The sequence below is a fragment of the Pan troglodytes genome, chromosome 4 (genome assembly GCF_028858775.2).
Source record: "Pan troglodytes isolate AG18354 chromosome 4, NHGRI_mPanTro3-v2.0_pri, whole genome shotgun sequence".
Taxonomy (NCBI): domain Eukaryota; kingdom Metazoa; phylum Chordata; class Mammalia; order Primates; family Hominidae; genus Pan; species Pan troglodytes.
The window spans coordinates 80,520,422-80,544,519 of record NC_072402.2 but is presented as its reverse complement, the minus strand read 5'-3'; the positions used below and the strand labels follow the sequence as shown (position 1 = coordinate 80,544,519).

Below are 24,098 nucleotides of genomic sequence, written 5' to 3'. Positions count from 1 at the left end.
GTGCCCTTTCAGTGCTGGGGATGAGTAAGCACAACATTCATCGGGCCCCAGACTTCTGCGAAGACAATTTGAAAAGTCCTCCATTCAGGATTTCATAAAAACATTCAGGGCCAGACAGCCCTTTATGAAACTGGCTAGCAAAATGGAAGTTTTTAAAAAACAAGTCCAAAAAGCTTACTGTGTGTGAACCTACAGATTATATATTGAAAAAAGCTTACTGTGCATATTTTCATATAGTAACACACTTTATATCTTTTAATTGCTAAGGGCAGACAGTGTAATAGGGGATTTAAAAAGAAAAGAACCTGGGTCCGAACCACAAAACAGGCTGAGATGTCTGTTTTCAGACATAAAACCACTCAAATTACTTTTCAATACATGATATTTAAAACACTGATTTTGCACTACCCACAGCTAGCCTGGTTATCAACAAACTCAAGTGTAGGCACTTGGACACATCCCTGGTTACACTGGAACCCACGGTACAAACAGGGTCTTGCCTCTCCCACCCTCTGGCTAGTACTTTTCAGGGTGTTGTATGTGTGTGTGGAAGGTGGACCCAATAAGGCCATGCATCTCTATAGCTCTTGTCTCTGCAGCAGGGCAGGGGCATCCTGCGTGCTCAGCCCCAAATTGTCCTGCCCCAGGGACACATTTATAAATAATCTAGAGCCACAGTGGGACACAAGCCCAGCACACGACCACAGGAAGGGCTCAGAAAACAGGCTTGCTTTATTGATTTATTTATTTATTTTGAGACAGAGTCGCTCTGTCGCCCAGGCTCGAGTGCAGTGGTGTGATCTCTGCTCACTGCAAGCTCCGCCTCCCAGGTTCATGCTATTCTCTTGCCTCAGCCTCCCAAGTAGCTGGGATTTCAGGCGCCCGCCACCACGCATGGCTAATTTTTTTGTATTTTTAGTAGAGACGGGGTTTCACCATGTTAGCCAGGATGGTCTTGATCTCCTGACCTTGTGATCAGCCTCCCAAAGTGCTGGATTACAGGTGTGAGCCACTGCGCCTGGCCAGAAAACAGGCTATAGACAGGCCCCCCTCTGCCTCCAACTCCCTTAATGATAGGGGACATGAAGGCACAGGGGCTAGTTCCCAACAGGAGCCGACCCCCCACCCTGTTTCACACTGGACGGAGAACATTCCACTCTTTACTCCCCAAGTCCCTCCATGCCCTCACCTGGACATCAAGGAACAAGCAAAATCAAGAGTGAGAGACAGCTAAGTCCACCAAAAGTACAAGACCTAAACAAATGTGGAAAATAAGACGAGAAGCTGCTAAACTCTACGGTCACAACTACTACTTGGGAATTTAATACAAACACCAAAGAAGCAAAACATCTGAAAAGCACGTGGCATCCATGAGAGCTTATTAAATTCCAGGGGTGTCTCAGAGCTAGCTTTCTGGACATAATGTGCTGGCCAGATAGGAAAGGGGGATGGGGACAAGCAGCAGAGTGGGAAGCCTCCTCTGTAGGTAGGAAAGGTCAAAGAAATATGAGACTTGTTTCTCAGAACATACAAAGTGCTATGTCTCAATCTAGTTAAGTATTAAACAAAACGAATTAGAAACAAATCCTACTCTCATAAGCCATCTTACCCTGTGCTCGCTCACTTAACCTCTCTGAAAGCAAAAACAAAGCCTTTTTCTATCTTTCATGGTTTAAATGTACTCAGATCTCTTCCAGCAATTTTTATTCCAGAGTAACAGAATTCTATTTTTACAGATCCCCACAAAAAGCAGAGAGGTAATAATATTTAATTTCAGGGTTAAAAACTCTTTTCTTTTAATCACCCTATCCCCACCCTATTTTTTCTTCAGCATTTTATCATCACCTAGGATTTTTTTTTTTTTCAGACAGAGCCCTCCTCTGTTGCCCAGGCTGGAGTGCCGTGGTGAGATCTTGGCTCACTGCAACCTCCACCTCTCAGGTTCAAGCGATTCTCCTGCCTCATCCTCCCAAGTAGCTGGGATCACAAGCATGCGCCACCACACCCAGCTAATTTTGTATTTTTAGTAGAGACAGGGTTTCACCACGTTGCCAGGCTGGTCTTGAACTCCCGACACTTCAGGTGATCCGCCCGCCTTGGCCTCCCAAAGTGCTGGTATTACAGGCATATGACACTGTGGTATTACAGCCACAGTGTCAGCTAGATTTTTTATTATTTTTACTTTAGATTCAGAGGGTACATGTGCAGGTTTATTACATGGGTATATTGCGTGATGCTGAAGTTTGGGCTTCAATTGAACCCATCACTCAAATGGTGAACACAGTACCCAATAGGTAGTTTTTCAACCCTTCCCCGACTCCCTCCCCATTTTGAGTCCCGTGTCTGTTGTTCATATCTTTACGTCCAATACCCAATGTTTAGCTCCCACTTATGAGAACATTCAGTATTTGGTTTTCTGTTTCTGCATTAATTCACTTAGGATAATGGACTCCAGCTGCATCCATGTTGCCGCTAAGGACGTGATTCCATTCTTTTTTATAGCTGTATAGTATCCCATGGTGTATATGTACCACATTTTCCTGATCCAATCCATCACTGATGGGCACCTGGGTTGATTCCATGTCTTTGCTATTGTGAATAGTGCTGTGATATACATGTAACTGCAAATCGCCTATTGTAAATATTTGTTTGGTTATTGGTTCCCACCACCAAACCTCCCTGTGCCCCACAAGAACGCAAACTGCACTCTTCCCTGCTGTCCCCACTGGCCCTGCCAAGTACCCAGTACATGCTCAGTATTTCCTGAAAGAATGAAAGGGATTACTCCATGTGTTATACCAACCACACCAAGTACAGTACTGCTTGTAAATTGTGCTTTAATTTCTGCAATCAGATATGATGCAGTGAGATACAAGTATAAACTTTCATTGTGCATCCAGAAAATAAAAAGCACAAGTATACAGGTTTAGCTCAACAGCTTATTCCCTTATAAAGAAAAAAAAAGTTTTGAATTAAAGCTAGTTTATCTTCAGTGTAAAAACTTGGAGGTATAAACAAACTCAAGATATTATATACAGTAAATTAATTTACATTTCCAAACTTGCACAGTACAGCATTTTAAACAAAGTAAATGGTCTCATTTCAGCTTTCACTGTTAAGCATAATCCACATCCCAATCTCGGATAAAAATTTCACAATATATAAATCCATTGAGAATTCTGTACACAAATACGAGTTATAGAAATCTGATTTCAAATATAAATACAAAAATTGTCATGACCTTACACGTTACAACAGCTTATTTTTCTATTGTAATTTTAAAAAATCATAGAAAAATATTTCAATGCACATTCAACTGCTATGACAAAGGCCATGACCTTGTGCCTTTAAACCATACTTTGTAGAGTGTAAAGCATCACACCGGGCATTTTTGGAATGAAAATTACAAAGCCTGAAGAGGCTACTGTATAAATATTCACGTTATAATGTGGTAACAAAAATAGCTCCATAGCATATTTGGGAGGCAATGGGGCAGAGAAGGAAGTGGAGGTTAGTGCTAATTTAAGAAGGCCTATAGAATGTATGTGAAGGTAGCTAAGGAACTAGTTAGTGTATTTTAAAATCCCTATTGCAAGCCTAACACTGACCTCGCTAACTCTTAAGGCAATCAAGACAGAACATGTGTTTGGCCCCCAGATGCACGAATCCTGCCCTCCCCTCAACCTTTGTTCATCCTAACAGACCAACCTGGCTCCTGCATTAATATGGAGTGAGGAAAACAGCAAAACAATTCACCGTATGTACAAAAGACAATTCAGTGCAAACCTAGAAACTTCTCTTAGTCAATAGTTTCCAATTTTCTTTTTTTTTGAGATGAGGTCTTGCTCCATCACCCAGGCCAGAGTGCAGTGGCACGATCTTAGCTCACTGCAAACTCCACCTCCCGGGCTCACGGGATCCTCCCACCTCAGCCTCCCGAGTAGCTGGGACTACAGGCATGCACCACCACACCCAGCTAATTTTTGTATTTTTAGTAGAGACAGGGTTTTGCCATGTTGCCCAGGCTGGTCTCGAACTCCTGGGCTCAAGCAATTCAACCACCTGAGCCTCCCAAAGTGCTGGGATTACAGGCGTGAGCCACCACACCCGGCCTCAAATTTTCTTATTGCCCTTGAGCAACTGAAAGTTTTTCCGAACATGTAACATTCAAATTGGGATCCATACTGAAGAGCAAATATATGTAAAAGGCAAACATTCAATTTAAAACATTCTAATGAGTTTTGTTTTTTTTCTCTTTTATGCGATTTGACAGGGTTCCACTGAGAACAAAAAAATCTGCTCCTTACAAAGTATACTTTCCTGCATTAAAAAAAAATATATCATATATATCATATATATATCATATATATGATATATATGATATATATGACATATATGAGATACATATGAGATATATATCTCATATATATGATATATATCTCATATATATGAGATATATATGTCGTATATATGAGATATATATGTCGTATATATTAGATATATATCTCATATATATATATATATATATCATTTAGACAGCAGATCCAAGAAGGTGACCAGGCATAGTCAAGTTTCTTCTATGGCTTTTAAAATCACTGAGGTATCATATGATAATCATCACTTCTGATATTTATGTTTAAGCTGCTTTCCTATGAAAGCCACATTCAAAAGTGACCCAATCCCATCAGTCCATAAAGGTAAAAGAATGTGAGGAACTCGGCTCAGGGGTTGCGGCAGAAAACTGCAATCACAAGTGCTCCAAAGCTTCAGCAGGCAAGTAGAAAAAGGCGAAGCGATTTGTTCCAAACAAGGAGAGACTCCAGAGGAACGGAAGCTCCTCAGGAAGGATCTCAGGCAAAGAAACAGATCCCCGCAGCGTAACCAAGAGGTTTGGCAGTGAGACACTGGGACTACACGCACCAAGGCAGGGAGTGCAGAGGGACAGCGGCGAGTGGTGTGGAGCAGGCGGAGGAAGACCTGGGGCTGGCAGCACAGAAAAGAGGGTGGTGGCTGGCTAGCCCCCACCCACAGGCAAAGTGACACGGTCTGTGAAGAAGGGAGGGTGGTCTGAAGCATCAGGGTGGATGACACCAGTGGAACTTCCCAGGTGTTTTACAGGCAAGGGGGCGTAGAAAGAAAAAATGTGATGGTTTAAGTAAATGCCACACATCTTAATACCTCTATCTGAATCTTCAACTCCCCATACAAATACATAAAGCTGAACTTGCTTCTATAATTGAGATGGGTTACACAGAAACTTACTATTCCCAATGACTGGATAAATTATCTTGGCACAAAGAGGATCTGAAGAAAGTATCAAGTCCAAGAATATCTTACTGAAGCCCTTTCTGGTAGTAAACTGGCCATTGTGGGCTCTGTATAATACTTAGGCATCAGAAAATGGCCACAACCCTATTACTGGTCAAGTAATAATTCCTTCCAATTAATAATACTACAGATGCGGTTTTAATTGCATAGTCTTTTAGAATCATAAAAAATAATGAGAGCCACCTCTTTTCCCGAAGGCCCAGGTTTATTCTAACGGAGTGCTGGGCTAAGGACCCAGCCAGCATTAGCTGTAGCGTGACACAAATCCAGGGATCAGCTGTCCCAATCTCCCACATTCCTCTTTCACAATCACTCAACAAACAGGTCACACATCCCCTAGGTCCACGAACTCATCTTCTCGTTTGGCCAAATCGTCTTCATCTCCCAAAGCTTTCCAGCCACTGGTGGGTAAGACGGGCTTAGAGGAATGTCGCTGGAGCAGAGCGAAAGGAAACAAAGACGAGAGGCGGGCAGAGTTCCTCAGCAGGCAGGGGGCCTCAGCCTGGGGGGCCTGCTGGCTGTGGTGTCTCTCGTCGATCTTCTCTTGTAAACTCTGGACTTCCTCCATCATTTCCAAGAGTTTGCTCAGAGTGGCCACTTGGCCACCACCTAGGATTTGGGCTTCTGGAATCCAACGTAGGTAGCGCTGGGCCCAGACTTTGATTTCGGGCCCCTCGATATGCGGTAACAACAAACCATGGTAGTCAGTGGACTTGCTATGCCAGCTGTCATAGAACTCTCGAAAGTTGTCTTGGAGCTCATCAGAAGAATTAATAAGTTTGCTAATTCTCTTGCCCAGAAGGTTTTTAATTAAATGATCTGTTTCTTCCCTGAAAAATCCTCTTTTGGGAGATGACTTAGATTGTGTAAGTGGCAAAGAAAGTTGTCGTTGATGCTTTGAGAGAAAACACAAATAAAAATCACTGGTTAACATAACAGGCACAGTTAACAGCTGTTACCATAACAAAAAGAGCATAACCCTGCTTTAACAAGTTCCAAGAGACATCAGTGTTGCCATGTGAATGCACACTCATTAACACGCTGTGACATCCAGAGGTGGGGTATTCCTGTGTATTCCCATGGTGCACACTGTACCAGAAACAAATGGGAAAGCAGGTGCACGTGGCAGCTGTGCAGAAAGGCATGCTGGGACACAGAGAAAGGAGCTTTTGGTGCCCTCCTCCTCTGTCACAGGGGCACCACAGGACACAAAGCACTTCTGAAAAAGCTGTTTAACTTAAGATAGTTTAATGATTTAGGGGAACTTGTGGGTCAGGCCCATTCATGTTCTAAAGGGAAAAAGATGTTTCTTCTTTGAGAACTTTAAGGCTGTTAACCACTACAATCTTCTAAACAACTGCAAGGAGGCACTGCTAACTACCAGAAGATACTATCACATGGGTGAAATAGCAGCTTATCAGGCATCCAGTGGGAGTTTAAGCCTAAGTCATAAAGATTCTTTTAGATAAAGAAAACAGGCAGGTGAGAGCAAAGAAATGTGATGAGCCAGCTAAGCTGACCAGACTTGTCTGGCAACCTGCATGGAGTAGAAAATGGGAGAGCATTTTCACATTTTCATATTTCCCCCCTTGGTCATTCTCTCTGTGGCCAGAGCAGAGTATTATATTTGGGGGTGCACTGAGAAAGGGTTGTGAGGCTGGGCGCAGTAGCTCATGCCTGTAATCCTAGCACTTTGGGAGACCGAGGCGGGCAGATCACCTGAGGCCAGGAGTTCAAGACCAACCTCAACCTGGCCAAAATGGCAAAACCCCGTCTCTACTAAAAATAGAAAAAATTAGCAGGGTGTGGTGGTGGGCACCTGAGGCTGAGGGAGGAGAATTGCTTGAACCCAGGAGGCAGAGGCTGCAGTGAGCCGAGATCACGCCGTTGCACTCCAGCCTGGGCAATGACAGCACAACTCTGGCTCGCAAAAAAAAAAAAAAAAAAAAAAGGGTTGTAAAAGATGGATGTGGTCGGAAGGTCATGAGGGTTCCCCAGTGCCCAAAGCAGAAGTAAAAACATGTGGGGAGAAGCTGTTTGTCCAGCTCTTTTGCTACTGTTCATTTGAAGTAAGAAGAGATAACAACTTAATTTTCAGGTTCACTCTAAAACTCTCTAACATATTTCCATCAATGGTTCTTCCTTGTAAAAAGATATTCTTTATTGTAAAGAAAATTATTTCCTTATTATGAAATATGGAATAACAATAAAAATATTAAAAAGAAAACAAAACCATCCACAAGACCACAGCTCGGAGGTGACCAGGATTTGACTTTCCATCCAGGGTCAGGAAAGATGAAGGCCAGGATTCAGTGGCCTCTCTTTTTCTCCATCGTGAAGATGTGTCAGGCAGGGCAGGGACTACACTGAACCACCACCCAGTGCTTCCTGCCTGCTCGGTTCTGTGCTCAGTACTCACATTCACTGAGCACCTCATTCTCAAAGTCACTATTATTGCCCCACTTTACAAGCAAGGAAACTAAGGCACAGAGGTAAGCAATCTGCCGAAGGCACTGCTGCTCAGTGCCAAAGGTGGTTCAAATAGTCTGGCTCCAGAGCCTGGGCTCTCTACTGAGCTCTCCTTGGTCCTGGAAGCCCCCTTCTCTCTATCTCCTAAGCGAAGGGAGCACTCAAGACCAGCTGACATGCCAGCAGCTCTGCAGGCCAAAGCCTGGCCCGGGCCTGCGGCTGACACCGAGGCTGCACACTGGAATGGGTCCCCCCCACCGTGTGGCATGTGCACGGCAGCACCACATGCTGCTCAGCCCCTGCTTCCTCAGAGTCTCTGCAGAACTTCCCCCAGGCCACCAGGCCACTCAACACATCGCTCCACCTGATATCTGGTCTTCTTACCCAAAGGCTTCAAGGTTTCTTGTCGCCCCCGTCCCAACTGTGATTTAGCTAGTGCAACCTGAAATTCTCCACCCCTTCAGCTCAGTCCTTTCCCACCTGCCAACTCCTGGAGCTTAGGCTGTCTGTCCCTATCTCCCAAGGAAAAGAGACGATTAGAAAAGCTAGGTCTGAGGAGAGAAATGAAATCCATTATTGGAAGGGGGAGCCTTAGGTTCCTCCCGTAAAACAACGGACGTTGTCCTCGCTGTCTCTGAGGTCCCCTGCCACTCTGGCACAGGGCAGTTTCTGTGGTGCCAATCCAGCTCTCATGAGAATGTGCATGCAGCCACCAGGGGGCACAACACACTGAAGAAAAACCAATTTCTGGCCAAGCTATTCTGGGGCTCAGGGCAATTCTGGTCAAACTGGCAGAAGAGGCTCAGCCAGAAACGGGAAACTCCACCCTGGGCCTGCGGCCCCTAAAAGGGCAAAGTGGCCGTTCTGAGTCGTTCAGCAGCCAACATCGTCTCTGCTGGCCGTGGCTCACCCAGGTCCCCAGTCCTCTTTAGAATGGAACCAACTCTGACACCAGAAAGGGCCAGGCTTTCTGAAGCCCTCCAGATCAGGCAGGATAAGGATGGCATGGAGAAGGCAGTGACACACATCGACTTAGACTTACCATCACTGCTCTCTCCTTTGTGGACTCTGTGGGGGAGAAATTCTGGGCCTGGAGACAGAGCTAGGAAATGTCAGTTAAATAATTCATCAGTTAGGGAACTTTGGGATTATCAACTAAAATGACTTTCTGACATTTGTGGCTCATAGCATAGGTCAGCAAACTGGCCACCCCTCAGGCCAAATCTGGCCTGGCGCCTGTTCTCGTAAACACTGGAACACAGCTATGCCTACTTGTTCACCTACTAAGGCTCCTTTTTTTTTTTTCAAGTAAAGGAATAAAGAATGGCTACTCCAAGGGCAGAGCAGACTAAGGCTTCTTTTGTACTACAACAGTAGAGGGGTAGTTGTGACAGAGACTTTGCAGCCCTTGACAGAGTTTTGCAACCTGTGGTTTACAGGCACAGCTCATTAAGAAAAGTCTTACTATTTATTATAATAAATGAACTGGTATCGGCCAAGTAAAACCCACACAATCAATGTTCCTTTTACTCTACTAACACACACACACACACACACACACACACACACACACACACACAGAGGCAGGACAAGAGGCACGATTCCATGGAGTATGACCAGGGCGGCAGCATCCACAGTGACATCTGGCAAATGGCCCTGTTGTACCAGGGCAAAGGTGATTTGCTGAAAGCAAAGGATTCTAATGGCCCTTGACAATTTGACCATCACAAGTCTCAACTCTGCAGACTGCTTCGAGGGGTAGAAAATGCTGGCAGACAGAATCCATAAGTACCTTTTATCATTACATGCACGGGGTCTGGGCAGCTGAAGGGGTTTAGACATGTGGACATCTTACTTTGAAGCGCATTCCTTTCCGTTGGCCTTTGTCCAGTTTTGGCTTTTCCACATAAAGAGGGTTTTTGAGCAATGTCTGGGCTTTGGGTTCAAACTGCACCGACCAATCCCACACGGTGAGCAGATTCAAAGGCTTGCTTTGTGTATCCTGGCCTTCTCTACCCTGCCAAAACAAGCACAGGTCATGCTGTTTTCCAGGGAGGGCTGAGGAAGGCAAACACATACTTCTGGACACAGGCACCAGGAAGCATGCTCCTGCTCTGCCCTGAGAATGAATAATCATGGGCATTTAAGGCTGATGCTACCTGTGGTTATTCACTACAAGCTTTTGGTGTGGGAGGAGGGCAAGAACAAGGACACTTCCTTTCCAGCAGTCTACACACCAGCCGCTGTGCTGGGTGCTTCCACAGCCTCGCGAGGCAACTGTTGTTTTTCCAATTTTACATTTGAGGAAACCAAGGCTCAGAAAACTGAACTGCCCAAGGTCACAAAGCTGGTGAGTCACAAGGCTGAGCTCTGAAAGCAGGGCTGTTGCTCCTACTTCACTGGGGGATTTGGTAATCCTCCCAGCTCAAGCAAAGCCTGTAGCCCTCAGGAGGCTGCTCAGAAGCACTGAGATTATCTAATTGGGGGCACAGTCCAGGGAGGGCCAAAAGGTTTAAGATGGAAGGAAAAGGCTAGCTTCCCTGCTCTGCTGGTCCCCATTCTCTTCACAGAGGAGTTCCAGGCATCAGGCAAAATCGGAGGACATCTGGTCTAACTGTCTTTCAAATGAACAGCTTTGAATTTTGCTTAATTCCCCAGCTTCAACACTTGCTTCCAGTTCCAATATTTACCATGTGACCACGAGTGAGTTACTTATCCTTTTTTTGCCTCAGCTTCCTCCAGGATAATAAAAATGCATATGCCATAGGGTGCTGTAAGGAGTAAATATTAATACCTAAGAAGCTCTTAGACCAATGCTTGGTATATAGTTAGTGTTCAATATCTTTTTTAAAATATGGAACGTCTCATGAGTTTGCATGTCATCCTCTCGCAGGGGCCATGCTAATCTTCTCTGTATTATTCCAACTTTGTTTAGTGTATGTGCTGCCAAGTGAGCACCATTTTATTTGTAGCATCAGTATTACTGCATCCTACTTGTGAGAAGAAGCCTCTTTAATACACAGGTTCCTAAGAGGGACTCTTACCATGTTAGTATCTTTTTGATGAGGTGAATTGAAGAAGAAGGTGCTAAAAATAGGTATATACAGGCTATCTGACAAAACAGTCAGGTAAGTCTCTGTGAATTCAAATGCCGGGGGATGCTGGTGCACCAGCTGCCAGACACAATCTAGGAAAAGCAGGAACACAGGAACCTGCATGAAAACAAGATACGTTACTTGGTGGGCAGAGCCCAGAGCAAGCCATCCTGAGTTCAGGGGGCAGCCACCTCAACAGCTGTGGAATAAGCACTTCTGAGGACTTCATTCTCTGGGAAACACAGAATACTCCATACCATCCCAAGTGAGAAATACGCTCAACTGAAATCACATGCTTGCGATTTACATGCCTATCTGTGTCAAAGACATTTCAAAGACGAAATATGTAACAACCTCATTATGGATCAGTGTTACAGATGAGCATCTGCAATTGATTCTGATAATAGAAAACACTAACTTAGAACCCCAATTAAGCAAAATATTATCTCCTCCAAAAAAATTCCATTCTTCCATTAGTAGTACTGTATTACCAAACAATGTACTTAATTATGAGTGCTACTTTGAATTTTGTCAATAAAAAGTTACGGGGGGTGGGAGGGAACTTCTATTCCCCACCTGCCCACACACTAACTGACAGGGTTTGATCTTGGAGACCAACGTGGAAGGAGAAGCCTCCTGTCCACCCCGCAGTGAGGGCCCAGAAGACAACGGGGATGGGAGACAAGGGAGAAGCAGTGAAAGTGAGTTTCAAAATGTTTTCAAAATGTATCTTTACAAATCCACAAGCCTCATTTATTAGCTCCCAGAGGCGAGCCCTTGATGAGCAGGGAGAGTAGTTTCTAGTGTGCTTTATCATTTAGAAAGCGCTTATCCTCCCAGATTAACCAGTGATCCTGCCAGGGGGCTAAGAGAAGCTATTTTAGTCTCTCCCTTACAAAGGAGGAAAGGGAAGATTGGAGATGCCTGGAGGCCGGTCCCCAGGGTCTCACACAGGGCTCATGTTTCTTTTCAATTTTCCTTCAAAACTCCAATATGTCCATGTTGAGATGCTAAGAAACATTTGTACAGCAACTTTATTTCACACTTCATTTTATGCATAATATCATTAAATAGAGTGGAAAATATTTGAACTGCAATGTATAGGCAGGGCAATAGGCTCAGAAAATACAAGTGACTTCTCCAAGGGCTGGGTGAACAGCAGCAGATCAGGTCTCTTCTTAGACCTCAGACTCTTTCCCCATTAGACATGGTGCCTGCCAGTCCCCCTTTTCTCAAGATATACAAAAACATATGGGTAGGCGCGGTGGCTCATGTGTGTATTTCCAGCACTTTGGGAGGCTGAGGCAGATGGATCACCTGAGCCCGGGAGTTTGAGACCAACCTGGGCAACATGGCAAAACCCATCTCTGCAAAAAATACAAAAATTAGCTAGGCATGGTAGTGTACGCCTATAGTCCCAGCTACTCAGAAGGCTGAGGCAGGAGGATTGCTTGAGCCCAGGGGGTTGAAACTGCAGTAAGCCATGACTGTGCAACTGTATTCCAGCCTGGGCAAGAGAGAGACCATGTCTCAAAAACAAAACAAGGCTGGGCGCTGTGGCTCACGCTTGTAATCCCAGCATTTTGGGAGGCTGACATGGGTGAATCACCTGAGGTCAAGAGTTCGATACCTGACCAGCATGGTGAAACCCTGTCTCTACTAAAAATAAAAAATTAGCCGGGAATGGAGGGGCATGCCTGTAATCCCAGCTACTTAAGACGCTGAGGCAGGAGAATCACTTGAACCCGGGAAGAGGAGGTTGCAATGAGCCAAGATCGTGCCATTGCACTCTAGCCTGGGCAACACGAGCGAAACTTCTTCTCCAAAAAAAAAAAGAAAGAAAAAAACAACCATACTCGTCTCCACAAAGTATCAGCTCTCTCTGCCTCCCATGTTATGTAAATGCCATCAACCTTTCAAATTAGTTTCTTCAAGTCCCTTCCAGGACTGAAAGATGTGATTTCTATTCAGCTCAATGGGACACAGATAAGTACAGGCCAGGCCTGAAAGAAACCATCTTGCTCAGTGAGAGAGACCTGGATCACCCAAGGAACCTGCCAAGCCCTTACGATCAGGAGCCATGGCTCTGTGTGCCCACAGCATTCTGTGTCAAGCTGTTCTGTACCACAGACAGACATGCTGACTACCTGGAGTATGAAAAACCACAAGTAACACTGCTAGCATACGTCAGCACTGCACATGAGTTGATTAAAGAAAGTTTGTGTGTTTTCATTTTTCCTTCCAACAATCATCAATAAGGCAGCCAAGGGAGTGTGTACAGCTGTCATCTAGACATGTACACCACAATCTGGGGGACTCATTTTCACCAGGTGACCTAAAATGCTAACTCTCCTGTGCCTGAACTTGGAGGTCCAGGCCTGGAGCGATTAATCCAGACAGAAGCAGAAGAGGCTATGGGGACATTCCCACCCACGCTACCACTAAGGCCCTGGTAACAGATGGCATTAACATAACCCTGTGCTTTCTTCTTTTTTTTTTGGAGATGGAGTCTCATTCTGTCACCCAGGCTGGAATGCAGTGGCACAATCTTGGCTCACTGCAACCTCTGCCTCCCGGGTTTAAGTGATTCTCCTGCCTCAGCCTCCCAAGTAGCTGGGACTACAGGCATGTGCCACCACACCCGGCTAATTTTTTGTATTTTTAGTAGAGACGGGGTTTCACCGTGTTAGCCAGGATGGTGTCGACCTCCTGACCTTGTGACCCACCTGCCTTGGCCTCCCAAAGTCCTGGGATTACAGGTGGGAGCCACCGTGCCTGGCCCCTGTGCTTTATTTCAAAAAGGTTTATGTGCAAGGAAAATTGACTCTGAATGGCCAGGTGTGGCGGCTCATGCCTGTAATCCCAGCACTTTGGGAGGCTGAGGCAGGTGGGTCACTTGAGGTCAGGAGTTCAAGACCAGCCTGGCCAACATGGCGAAACCCCATCTCTACTAAAAATACAAAAAATTCGCCAGGCATGGTAGTGCACACCTGTAATGCCAATTACTAGGGAGGCTGAGGCAGGAGATAAGCTTAAACCCAGGAGGCAGAGGCTGCAGTGAGCTGAGACTGCACCACTGCACTCTAGCCTGTGCAACAGAGCAAGACTCCGTCTCAAAAAAAAAAAAAAAAAAATTGACTCTGAAAATCTGAAATCATTCAGTTCCAAAATCTAAAACTTTATTTATTTTGAGATAGGGTCTCACTGTCACTCAGGCTGGAGTGCAGTGGCACAATCATGGCTCACTGCAGCTTTGACCTCCCAGGCTCAAGCAATCCTCTCACCTCACCTTCCCTGGTAACTGGGACTGTAGTCAGGCATCACCATGCCCAGTTTATTTTATTTTATTTTTATTTTTGGTAGAGATGAGGTCTGTCTATGTTGCCCAGGCTGGTTTCAAACTCCTGTTCTCCCAAAGTGCTGGGATTACAGGTGCAAACCACCATGCCAGGCCTCCAATTTTTGGATTAAGGATGCTCAACCAGTAATGGAATGCAAATATTCCAAAATCCAAAACAATTTGAAATCTGAAACACTTCTGGTCCCATGACTTTCAGATAAGGGATGCTCAACCTATATTTTCTGTAGAAAACCTGCACCCTGAATATCTTTTTATTGCAAAGACTAATTTTGTGGAAAAGGTAGGAGTCTCCCTCACTGAGTTACTTTATATTTAAGTCTTATTAATAAATATTATTCCCACTGTGAAATATGTATACACCCTTGGTGTACACAATTTAGAAAACTCTGAACATACTTGTTAATATCTCTTTCCTCTGGGAAAGGTTTCACTATTATTTAAAGTATCCAAAGTCATCACACAATGAAACGATCCTAGTTTTCTTAACAAACCTGTTTGGCTTACACTTTGCAAGCAGCAATCCTACTACATCTGATGACAGGTATTAAATAAGAGATTTAGTAGTTCTCCCCATGACAGAAACAGTCTGCAGTGAGGGAACTCACCTCCTCTTTGTCGTTCTGGCGGAGATGGTTGCAGCGATCCAAGAAACAGTGGCCACCCATGACCCACTCCTTTTGGATGAGGCTCTGGAAACCAATTCTGGTTCTGCAGTGGGGGTCCATCATCAGTTGCACCAGAGAGGAAATGAGACAGCAGAGGTCGGATGCATTCTCCTCTAAGAGAGGCCCCAGCAGCAGTGCAAAGAGGAAGGAGGGCATAAAATGTTAAAAAGTTTCAGAATGCTCTCACTTGCACAGTTAAAAGTAGGATTCCCAACACCAAGGTCTACTATTAACGGTCATGTTCTTATTCCCTAAAGGCAAGGGCCAATAACAAAGGGTTATGTTTTCAGACTGAGACATGAACTGCTCTAGCATGTCTAGTACAGGTTCTGGCATACGCTGGTACTAAATGTGGATTTGCATACTGAATAAATAAATGCAGCACTGCAAAGCTACTTTCAGCACGTGGGGGTCTAGGTGTGCCACACAGAGACAGCAGAATCACCCACATAATGATGACCTGCCAGGCTCCGCAGGCCAAGACTAAAGTTCTTCCCTCCTAGGGTGTGGAAGCCTCCGTCACTGAACTCCTCCTGGGGTGTGGACGCCTCCGTCACTGAACTCACTACTTCATGGCTCAGCTGCTTCTCAAACTCACCTCAGACATCCCTTCCTCCACTCCTAAGTCCTCCACTAACTCTACTTTGGAGAAAGTTTAATATTTCTTGACTGTAGCAAAATTATTTCTATTTTCAGCTCTAAGGCTCTGTCCTTTTCTGTTTGAGGGGCACAGAGGTGCCTGCTTCTCCTGCCTATCCTAGGAGACAAACTCTGCTTGGCCTACTTCTACATGCCCACCTGCCATGCACTTTCCAAAACTCATTTGATGAAAAGTCCACTCACATACTTGTTTAACATTCATGACTTAGAGCAAAAGAACCACATATCTTTATCCGTGCATTTGTCTTAAGGGTTTTAAGATCCTAAAAGTCAGGGTCTACATCCCCATAGTTTCCCTTTCACAAAAATAGGTGCAACTCGAGTTGTTTTTAAAAAATGTCCATGAGGAGGATGGTGCTAGTATCATTGGTGTTAGAGAAACTTAAGAATGAATTGTAGGCCAGGCGCGGTGGCTCATGCCTGTAATCCCAGCACTTTGGGAGGCTGAGGTGGGTGGATCACGATGTCAGGAGTTCGAGATCAGTCTGACCAACATGGTGAAACCCCGTCTCTACTAAAAATACAAAAATTAGCTGGGCATGGTGGTGCACGCCTGTAATCCCAGCTACTCAGGAGGCTGAGGCAGAAGAATCGCTTGAACCAGGGAGACAGAGGTTGCCGTGAGCTGAGATCGCACCATTGCACTCCAGCCTGGACAACAGAGGGAGACTCCGTCTCAAAAAAAAAAAAAAAAAAAAAAGAATGAATTGTAACTAGGGAGGTGCTCATATTGTGATAACTCTTTCATCCTGACCCCTATAATCACAGAGCACTATGGGTCCAAGCTTACACTTCTCCCTCCAGGAAACAAGCCTCAACTATGGGATGACATGGGTTACAGAGAAACAGATTTTCATTTTTGTCTTCTAGTGCTATCAATTTTCAAAACAAGTTTTTTTTTGGAGACAGAGTCTCACTCTGTCACCCAGGCTGGAGTGCAGCGGCACAATCTTGGCTCACTGCAACCTCTGCCTCCCAGATTAAAGCAATTCTTGTGCCTCAGCCTCCCGAGTAGCCAGGACTACAGGCACACAGCACCAAGCCCGACTAATTTTTGCATTATTAGTAGAGACAGGGTTTCGTCATGTCGGCCAGGCTGGTCTCCAACTCCTGGCCCCAAGTGATCTGCCTGCCTTGGCCTCCCAAAATTCTGGGATTACAGGTGTGAGCCACCGTGTCCAGCCACAAGTTTCATTTTTAAGGAACTCTTTCTTCTTGGATCTGAAGGGTGTTAATGATACTCCTGTGGGTAATGGAATGAAGGACTAAAAGAGATTTCCAAGGTGAGACAATTCAGTAGTCCATCCAGGAGTGAAGGACGTCTCAGTTCTATCAGTCAAAGATTCAAATTTCACTCTATGCAACTCTGTGATTAATGTGTTCTGGCCCTGAGTCCTTCCGTTTCTTAGACCTCCAATCTTTATCCCTCCCCCTTTTCACTAGTTGCTCAGTACTCAAATAATGCTCTGTTCTGTCACAGCTGGTTAGGTCTTTTTCAATAGCACACTTAAGGCAACTCTCTCATTAGGTTGCAAACTTCTTGAAGGCGGAACAGAGCCCTGCACATGGCAGAGGCTCAATAAATGTATTCAAATCTAAGTCGGTCAGCCAATATCAGATGGACAGAAGCCACAGAAAGATACATTTTCCAGGCTGCCCTTAGAACCCAGGGCCAACAGTTACAGAGTTTCAGAGAATGATAAAAGCTTGGGGGTATAAAGCATGAGACAATCTACTTAATTTATAGTGTGGGGCTAAACGAAACATAGTATTTCTAAACAGCAGGTAATGTTTTAGCTCATATGTAACTAGTTACAGCACCAATCTTCCTTGCATGGTGGTTCACACTTGCTTTCGCACATTCTGAATGTTTGCATCATGTACAGCGAGTTAAGCCCGCTGAGGAAAAGGAACTCACAGGCCACCAAGTTTCTATGGTAACTGAATAAAGTTGTCAACCACAAAGATATAAAAATAACAACCAAATCATCCATGGATCTCTTTATATAAGACGGATTCTAAAAAGATTTTAAATTTAACCAAGCTCAGTTAATATAAAACAAAATCCAAAACATTAAGAAATGTGAGCTTTGGTAAAGATACCAACAATTCCTTTGTGGACTGTGAATAGGTCTGCCAAGTGCAAAGTGAAAGAATTTTGTTTTAAACTCTAACACTGAAATCCAAGGCAAAGGATTCCAAGGTTAGGGAGAAAGGAATAGGAAGGATTTCTACACTAACTCACTCCTTTTGTTTCCAAATACATAAAGCTACATATACAAAAATTGAATCTCAAGTGAAGGAAAATGGAAATCATCCTTTGTGCTTCCTATATATTACCTAAAAGAAGAACATTCATGTTTTGTGCTTCCATACATTCTGTAATCTCTATTGCTTTTTTCAGGCAACGTCTGAATAGGAAAGACACAAGAAAAAGGGGCATTAGTTCATGAGCTTGGTAACACAAACATTATGTAGTTTAGAGAGAGTCTGACTTGATCTTCAGTCTTCTCTCTTATTTTTTTTTTTCATGCTAAAATCCTCTAGAAAAGAAACTAACTTCCATTTACATTATTTAGATACCGGGATATATTCCTGCCCATTAGAAACTGAAAATTTTCAGAAGGGAATCCTAAAGTTGATGTGAAAATGCTCCTAGGTAATTTCTAAACTAGACATTCTTATTAAAAACTCACGCCTGAGTCTGCTGGTGAGCAAGATTCATAAAAATCCATACCTGGAGAATGTGAGACATGTCCAGATTGCTTTACTTAAGGTGACCTGCTGAATGTATCAGAATGGCTAAAAAGCTCCAATATGCTCAGAAATCCTTTTTGTCTCTCTCTACACGTTATTCCCTTTGCAACTATTGCCGCGATTCCCAGCTTTGACTTGTATAACTGGGGGCCTTCACATATGTTGTCTTCTGCTTGCAGAGGTGTCCTCTCCTACCCCCCAGCCACCTTCCCTTCCCACACCCCGACTCTTCATCTGGCTAGAGATGCTCACCCTTCTCTGCCCACCCCACACAAAGAAGGGTTCTTTGTTTCCATAACATTTATCCCTGTCTGCCATTATATATTCAAATTATGAGACGTGTAGCAGGATGTCTGAAGCACAGTTCAGTGTCTGGAGGGCCAAGGCTCCTTTCCGCAGTACTCACTTCAGAATGGAGGGAGAATGTGTGTGAGGCAGTAGGAAGCATTGCTCTCCCTCCTGAAATGTAGCCTAGCATTAGAGCTACTCTGTCATCCTGATCATCATTTCTGTTTTGCACCTTTCTCTGCCATATCCTCTATTTAATGGCAACAGAGAAGAGCTATTCAATATAGAAAGTAGGAAAGGCAATATAACTGTTTTCTGGAACTCTCAACGGTCCCAAACCAAAAATAACTGACATTAATCATGGTTTTTAAAAACACAGATAATATATGCATAAGACACAAGATTAAAAAAGGTATTCAGTGAAAAGTCAGTATCACTCCTGTTCTCACCCTCAATTTCCTCCCTGGAGGCCAGCACTGCTGCCTCAATAATAATTCTGGGTTGTCACACTCTTTCTGTGTTTTTTCAATGCCTTGTCTGTAGAGTACATCTCCTTGTAAGCAGGTGGCATGTTCATAAATTCCTATCAAATGTGCACAGAAATAAGTAGCAAATATAAAATCTAGCTGTAGAACATGTGATCTAAGAATATTTAACTGTCAAATATCAAACAGTTAAATTATTTGTCGGTTTGATCTACTACCCTGAGTTATACAATTACAAAATTCATGAGTAAAACAATGGTTTGAAATACCTGATTATGTCAAGCCAGCTGCTACTTTCCAACAGAGAAAACCATTTTATATCTGTGTCCCAAAATTCAGTACTGTTATCTGAAAAAAGAAAAAGGAGTAAAGACGTCAGGTCATTGTTCACTGACATACTTGCCACAAAAATCCTGTGCTCCTCAACTGTGTCATTCAGATTAACAGTCCTGACTCAAACTGCAGAATCCAGGCACAGGACTCTATTTTGAGTAAGGGTCATTTCAAAACTTCAGCTGAAATGGTTTCTGAGCTGTAGGCCCCTAGAAGATTGTGGTGGTCAAAAAGAGATCTTTATTGCTGAAATAAGAAATTCCTACAATGCATACACAAAGCCATGGTTCATCCTGTAAGTCGACAGAGAGTAACATGCTTTAGGCAGAAATAGTTGACATCCAGGCTGTTAATTCTAGAAGTGGAAAATGCAACTGGATCCATACTGATGCCACGGAAGCCTAAGGGTCAGGCTTAACTTTCATTAGAATCTCAATGCACAAGTTCGTCCACCCAGCATACCATGACATGACTCCTCCTACATGCCTTATAAAACAGAGAACCTTAAATCTTACAGAAATCCAATATATTTAAAAGCTGCAAACTCAGGCTGGGTGCTGTGGCTCATGCCTATAATCCCAGCACTATAATCCCAGAAGCAGGAAGATCACTTGAGGCCAGGAGTTTGAGGCTGCAGTGAGCTATGGTGGCGCCACTGCACCCTAGCCTTGGCAACAGAGTGAGACCCTGTTTCTAAAAAATGAAAAGAAAAAAAAAAAAAGGCCAGATGTGGTGGCTCACGCCTGTAATCTCTGCACTTTGGGAGGCGGAGGAGGGCGGATCACTGAGGTCAGAAGTTTGAGACCAGCCTGACCAACACAGAGAAACCCCGTCTCTACCAAAATACAAAAAAATTAGCCGGGGGTGGTGGCCCATGCCTGTAATCCCAGCTACTTGGAAGGCTGAGGCAGGAGAATTGCTTGAACCGGGGTGGCGGAGGTTACAGTGAGCTAAGATCGCACCATTGCACTCCAGCCTGGGCAACAAGAACAGAACTCCATCTCAAGAAAAAAAGAAAAAAAAAGTTGCAAACTCAAATCAATAAAAGACAGATATCCCTGAAAGTCCTGAGTGACTGAAATAAAACTAGAATGAGTGTCCTTGATTAAATAGTAAACATGTATTGTAATGTTTTAGTTTGAGTCATACATTGCTGTTTCCCCTGCAAGAATATAAGCTCTTGGTGTTATATTTCTCTTTATCACCAACGCCTAGCATAGTTAGTATATACAAGGGGACTTCAAAAAGTATGTGAAAACATGGAACTAAAAGATGAAAATAAAAAATATAAACTTTATTTCTCAACATAAGCTCCATCAAGTTTAAGACACTCTCAACCCCCTCTAAAGAACTGAGGGTCCTGGGAATTTAACCATGTCATTGCAGTCTATTTTACATTACTAACTGAAAAAAAATGTGTTCCCTTCAAGGATTTCTGTGTTTTTTTTGAGATGGAGTTTTGCTCTTGTCACCCAGGCTGGAGTGCAATGTGCAATGGCACAATCTCAGCTCACTGCAACCTCTGCCTCCCGGGTTCAAGCGATTCTTCTGTCTCAGCCTCCGGAGTAGCTGGCATTACAGGTGCCCACCACCATGCCTGGCTAATTTTTGTATTTTTAGTAGAGATGGGGTTTCACCATGTTGGCTAGGCTGGTCTTGAATTCCTGACCTCTGGTGATCCGCCCACCTCGGCCTCCCAAAGTGCTGCAATTATACACGTGAGCTACTACGCCCAGCCCCCTTTAAGGATTTTTTAAGATTAGAAAATGAAGTCAGAAGGAGCCAAATCAGACTTTTAAGGTAGATGCCTAATGAGTTCCCATCAAAACTCTTGCAAAATTGCCCTTGTTTGATAGGAGGAATGAGCAGTAGAGAAGGACCCTCTGATGAAGTCTTCCCAGGCATTTTTCTACAAAAGCGTTGGCCAACTTTCTTAAAACACTCTTATGGCTGGGCATGGTGGCTCATGCCTCTAATCCCAGCACTTTGGGAGGCCGAGGAGGGTAGATCACTTGAGGTAAGGAGTTCAAGACCAGTCTGGCCAACATGGTGAAACCTTGCCTCTACTAAAAATACAAATATTAGCCGGGTGTGGTGGTGCACACCTGTAATTCCAGCTACTCAGGAGGCTGAGGCACAAGAATCACTTGAACCCAGGAGGTGGAGGTTGCAGTGAGCCAAGATCACACCACTGCACTCCAGCCTGGGCAACAGAGTGAGAATTTGTCTCAGAAAAAACAAAACCTCTCATAAGCAGATGTTTTTGTGCTTTGGTCAGAAAGTCAACAAGCAAAATGGCTGGAGCATCACAAAAAACTGTTGCCATGACCTTTGCTCTTGACATATCTGCTTTTGCCCTGGCTGGACCACTTCCACCTCTCGGTAGCCATTGCTTTGATTGTATTTTGTCTTCAGGATTGTACTGGTAAAGCCATGTTTCTTCTCCTGTTACAATTCTTCAAAGAAATGCTTCAGGATTTTGATCCCACTTATTTAAAATTTCTGTTGAAAGCTCTGCTCTCATCTGAAGCTGATTTGGGCACAATGGTTTCGGTGCCTATTGAGTAGACAGTTTTTTTGTTTTTTTTTTTGAGATGGAGTCTTGCTCTGTCACCCAAGCTGGAGAGCAGTAGCGTGATCTTGGCTCACTGCAACCTCCGCCTCTTGGGTTCATTTTCCTGCCTCAGCTCCTCCAAGTAGCTGGGATTACAGGCACCCACCACTACGTCCGGCTAATTTTTGTATTTTTAGCAGAGATGGGTTTCGCCATGTTAGCTGGGCTGGTCTCAAATTCCTGAACTCAAGTGATCCGCCCGTCTCAGCCTCCCAAAGTGCTGGATTACAGGCGTCAGCCACTGCGCCCAGCAAGTAGGTTTGCTCAACTTTATCCTTTCAGTCAGAATTGTGTAGGCTGAACCAACTGAGATGTCTATGGAGTTGACTATTGTTTCTTCTGCTGTCGGTCCTCTTCAATTAGGGCAGAAACAAGATTAATTTTTTCCTCGCAAATTAACGTGGACAGTTTGCCACTGCAGGCTTTATCTTCAACATCATCTGCTCCTTCTTAAAAATGAGTTGTCCATTTGTAAACTGCTGATTTCTTTGGGGCACTGTCCCCGTAAACTTTTTCTAAAGCATCAATAATTTCACCATTCTTCCACCCAAGCTTCACCATAAATTCAATATTTGTTTTTGCTTCAATTTCAGCAGAATTCATGTTGCTCTAATAGGGCCTGTTTTCAAACTAATTTCTTACCCTTCTTAGCTCCTCAAACCAGATCCTGCTCAGGCATGTTATAGTAAGTTACTATGAGTTATTTTGGGGTAAAAAAGTTTTGGAATTCATGCATAGTTTTTTCATAATATACATTTTCCATGAACTTTTTGAAGACCCCTTGTTCAATGGAAACTCAATAAATGTCACTGAATGAATCCCAAGACAGTTAAGAATTTGCTAGGCTAAAAAGTCCAAGTTAGTCCAGGCAGCGGCTCATGCCTATAATCCCAGCACTTTGCAAGGCCAAAGTGGGAGGATCGCTTGAGCCCCGGAGTTCAAGATCAGTCTGGGCAACATGATGGGACTCTGTCTCTACAAAAAATGCAAAAATTAGCCAGGTGAGGAGGTGTGTGCCTGTAATCCCAGCTACTTGGGAGGCAGAGGTGGGAGGATCACTTGAGCCTGGGAGTTTTAAGGTTGCAGTGAGCTGTGATCATGCCACTGCACTCCAGTCTGGATGACAGAGGTGACACCCTGTCTCAAAAAACAATGTCCAAGTTAGGAAAAGTTATCTATAGGCATGACAAATCTCAGAGCGTAAAGACTCATTCCAGAATGAAGAGAATCAATGAGTGACTGAGCAGTATTAAATATGAGGCACCAGTAGGCAGCCTGGGCAGGAAAATGGGGGTAGCTGGGACAGGCATATTTCATTTTCTACTTTGTACATTTCTGGTAGAACTTTTAATATTGTTAGAAACTGTATATTCCCAATCAGGGGAAAAAATTAAAGTATTTCCACTTTGGGAAAAAGTCTACAGAAGAAAACGAACATTATTCACTTTATAAATTACTGCAAGTCAACAAATATAAATACTACATAGTTCAAAAACTTTTAAAGGAAGAAACCAAAATGCTCACCACTGGGCAACTGGTATGCTGAGGAAGGGGAGAAGAGGAGGGTGGCCGTGTGATCACTGCCACAATAAGGAGGCGGGGAGGGAAAGCCTGGAGAGAGATGGAGAGGGAAGTGTGGTAATGGCAGCCAGACCCCTGGCTCCATGACATCACAGCCCTGGGCTCTGCGTACTAACGTAAGGAACCCAGGGAAAAGGCACCAACTTTCACCTGATCTGCATGGCATGTCTTTCCCCATATAACACAAAAGTTTTTGCTCAGTATTCTTCTCACCTATCAGAAATAGCTGTTTAAATTTAGAGTATGCAGTCTGGATTTCCTGCAGGGACAGGAAGTTGCTTGACAGGTCTTCCGTTTTAACAATTTCATAGGGTGGCCTGTGGATGGTCTTGTAAATTCTAGGTATCAAAAAGGAATATGAGATTAGAAGAGCAAACTCAAATTTTGCTTAAGGATTTACTACGTGCCACAATCTGTGTTAAGGGCTCAGTAGGCATTCTCCCATTTAATCTTCACCTACCA

The 24,098-nt window shown here is 44.0% G+C and overlaps 1 protein-coding gene and 1 non-coding gene across 16 annotated transcripts in view; both read right to left on the bottom strand.

The window, feature by feature from the left end:
• Window positions 1-5,514: 5,514 nt before the first annotated feature.
• MTMR12 (myotubularin related protein 12) overlaps window positions 5,515-24,098 on the bottom strand; it is an 83,134-nt gene continuing 64,550 nt past the window's right edge. For 3 of the 15 annotated variants that reach the window (XM_024356647.3, XM_009449338.4, XM_063810504.1), the window contains 9 exons: window positions 23,850-23,974; window positions 23,580-23,666; window positions 19,378-19,456; window positions 17,919-17,989; window positions 14,859-15,031; window positions 10,842-11,009; window positions 9,653-9,814; window positions 8,840-8,899; window positions 5,515-6,223 (listed from right to left, as the gene is read on the bottom strand). In XM_024356647.3, the coding sequence (XP_024212415.3) occupies window positions 5,654-6,223; window positions 8,840-8,899; window positions 9,653-9,814; window positions 10,842-11,009; window positions 14,859-15,031; window positions 17,919-17,989; window positions 19,378-19,456; window positions 23,580-23,666; window positions 23,850-23,974 (1,495 nt within the window). In that variant the 3' untranslated portion in view covers window positions 5,515-5,653. Of the gene's footprint in view, window positions 6,224-8,839; window positions 8,900-9,589; window positions 9,815-10,841; window positions 11,010-14,858; window positions 15,032-17,918; window positions 17,990-19,377; window positions 19,457-23,579; window positions 23,667-23,849; window positions 23,975-24,098 lie in introns of all 15 variants that reach the window. The other 12 variants (XM_054685109.2, XM_024356648.3, XM_024356649.3 and 9 more) reach the window with 9 other exon arrangements.
• Window positions 10,646-10,755, bottom strand: LOC112209273 (U6 spliceosomal RNA). The gene has a single exon (XR_002944024.1). It is a non-coding gene; the product is annotated as a U6 spliceosomal RNA (small nuclear RNA).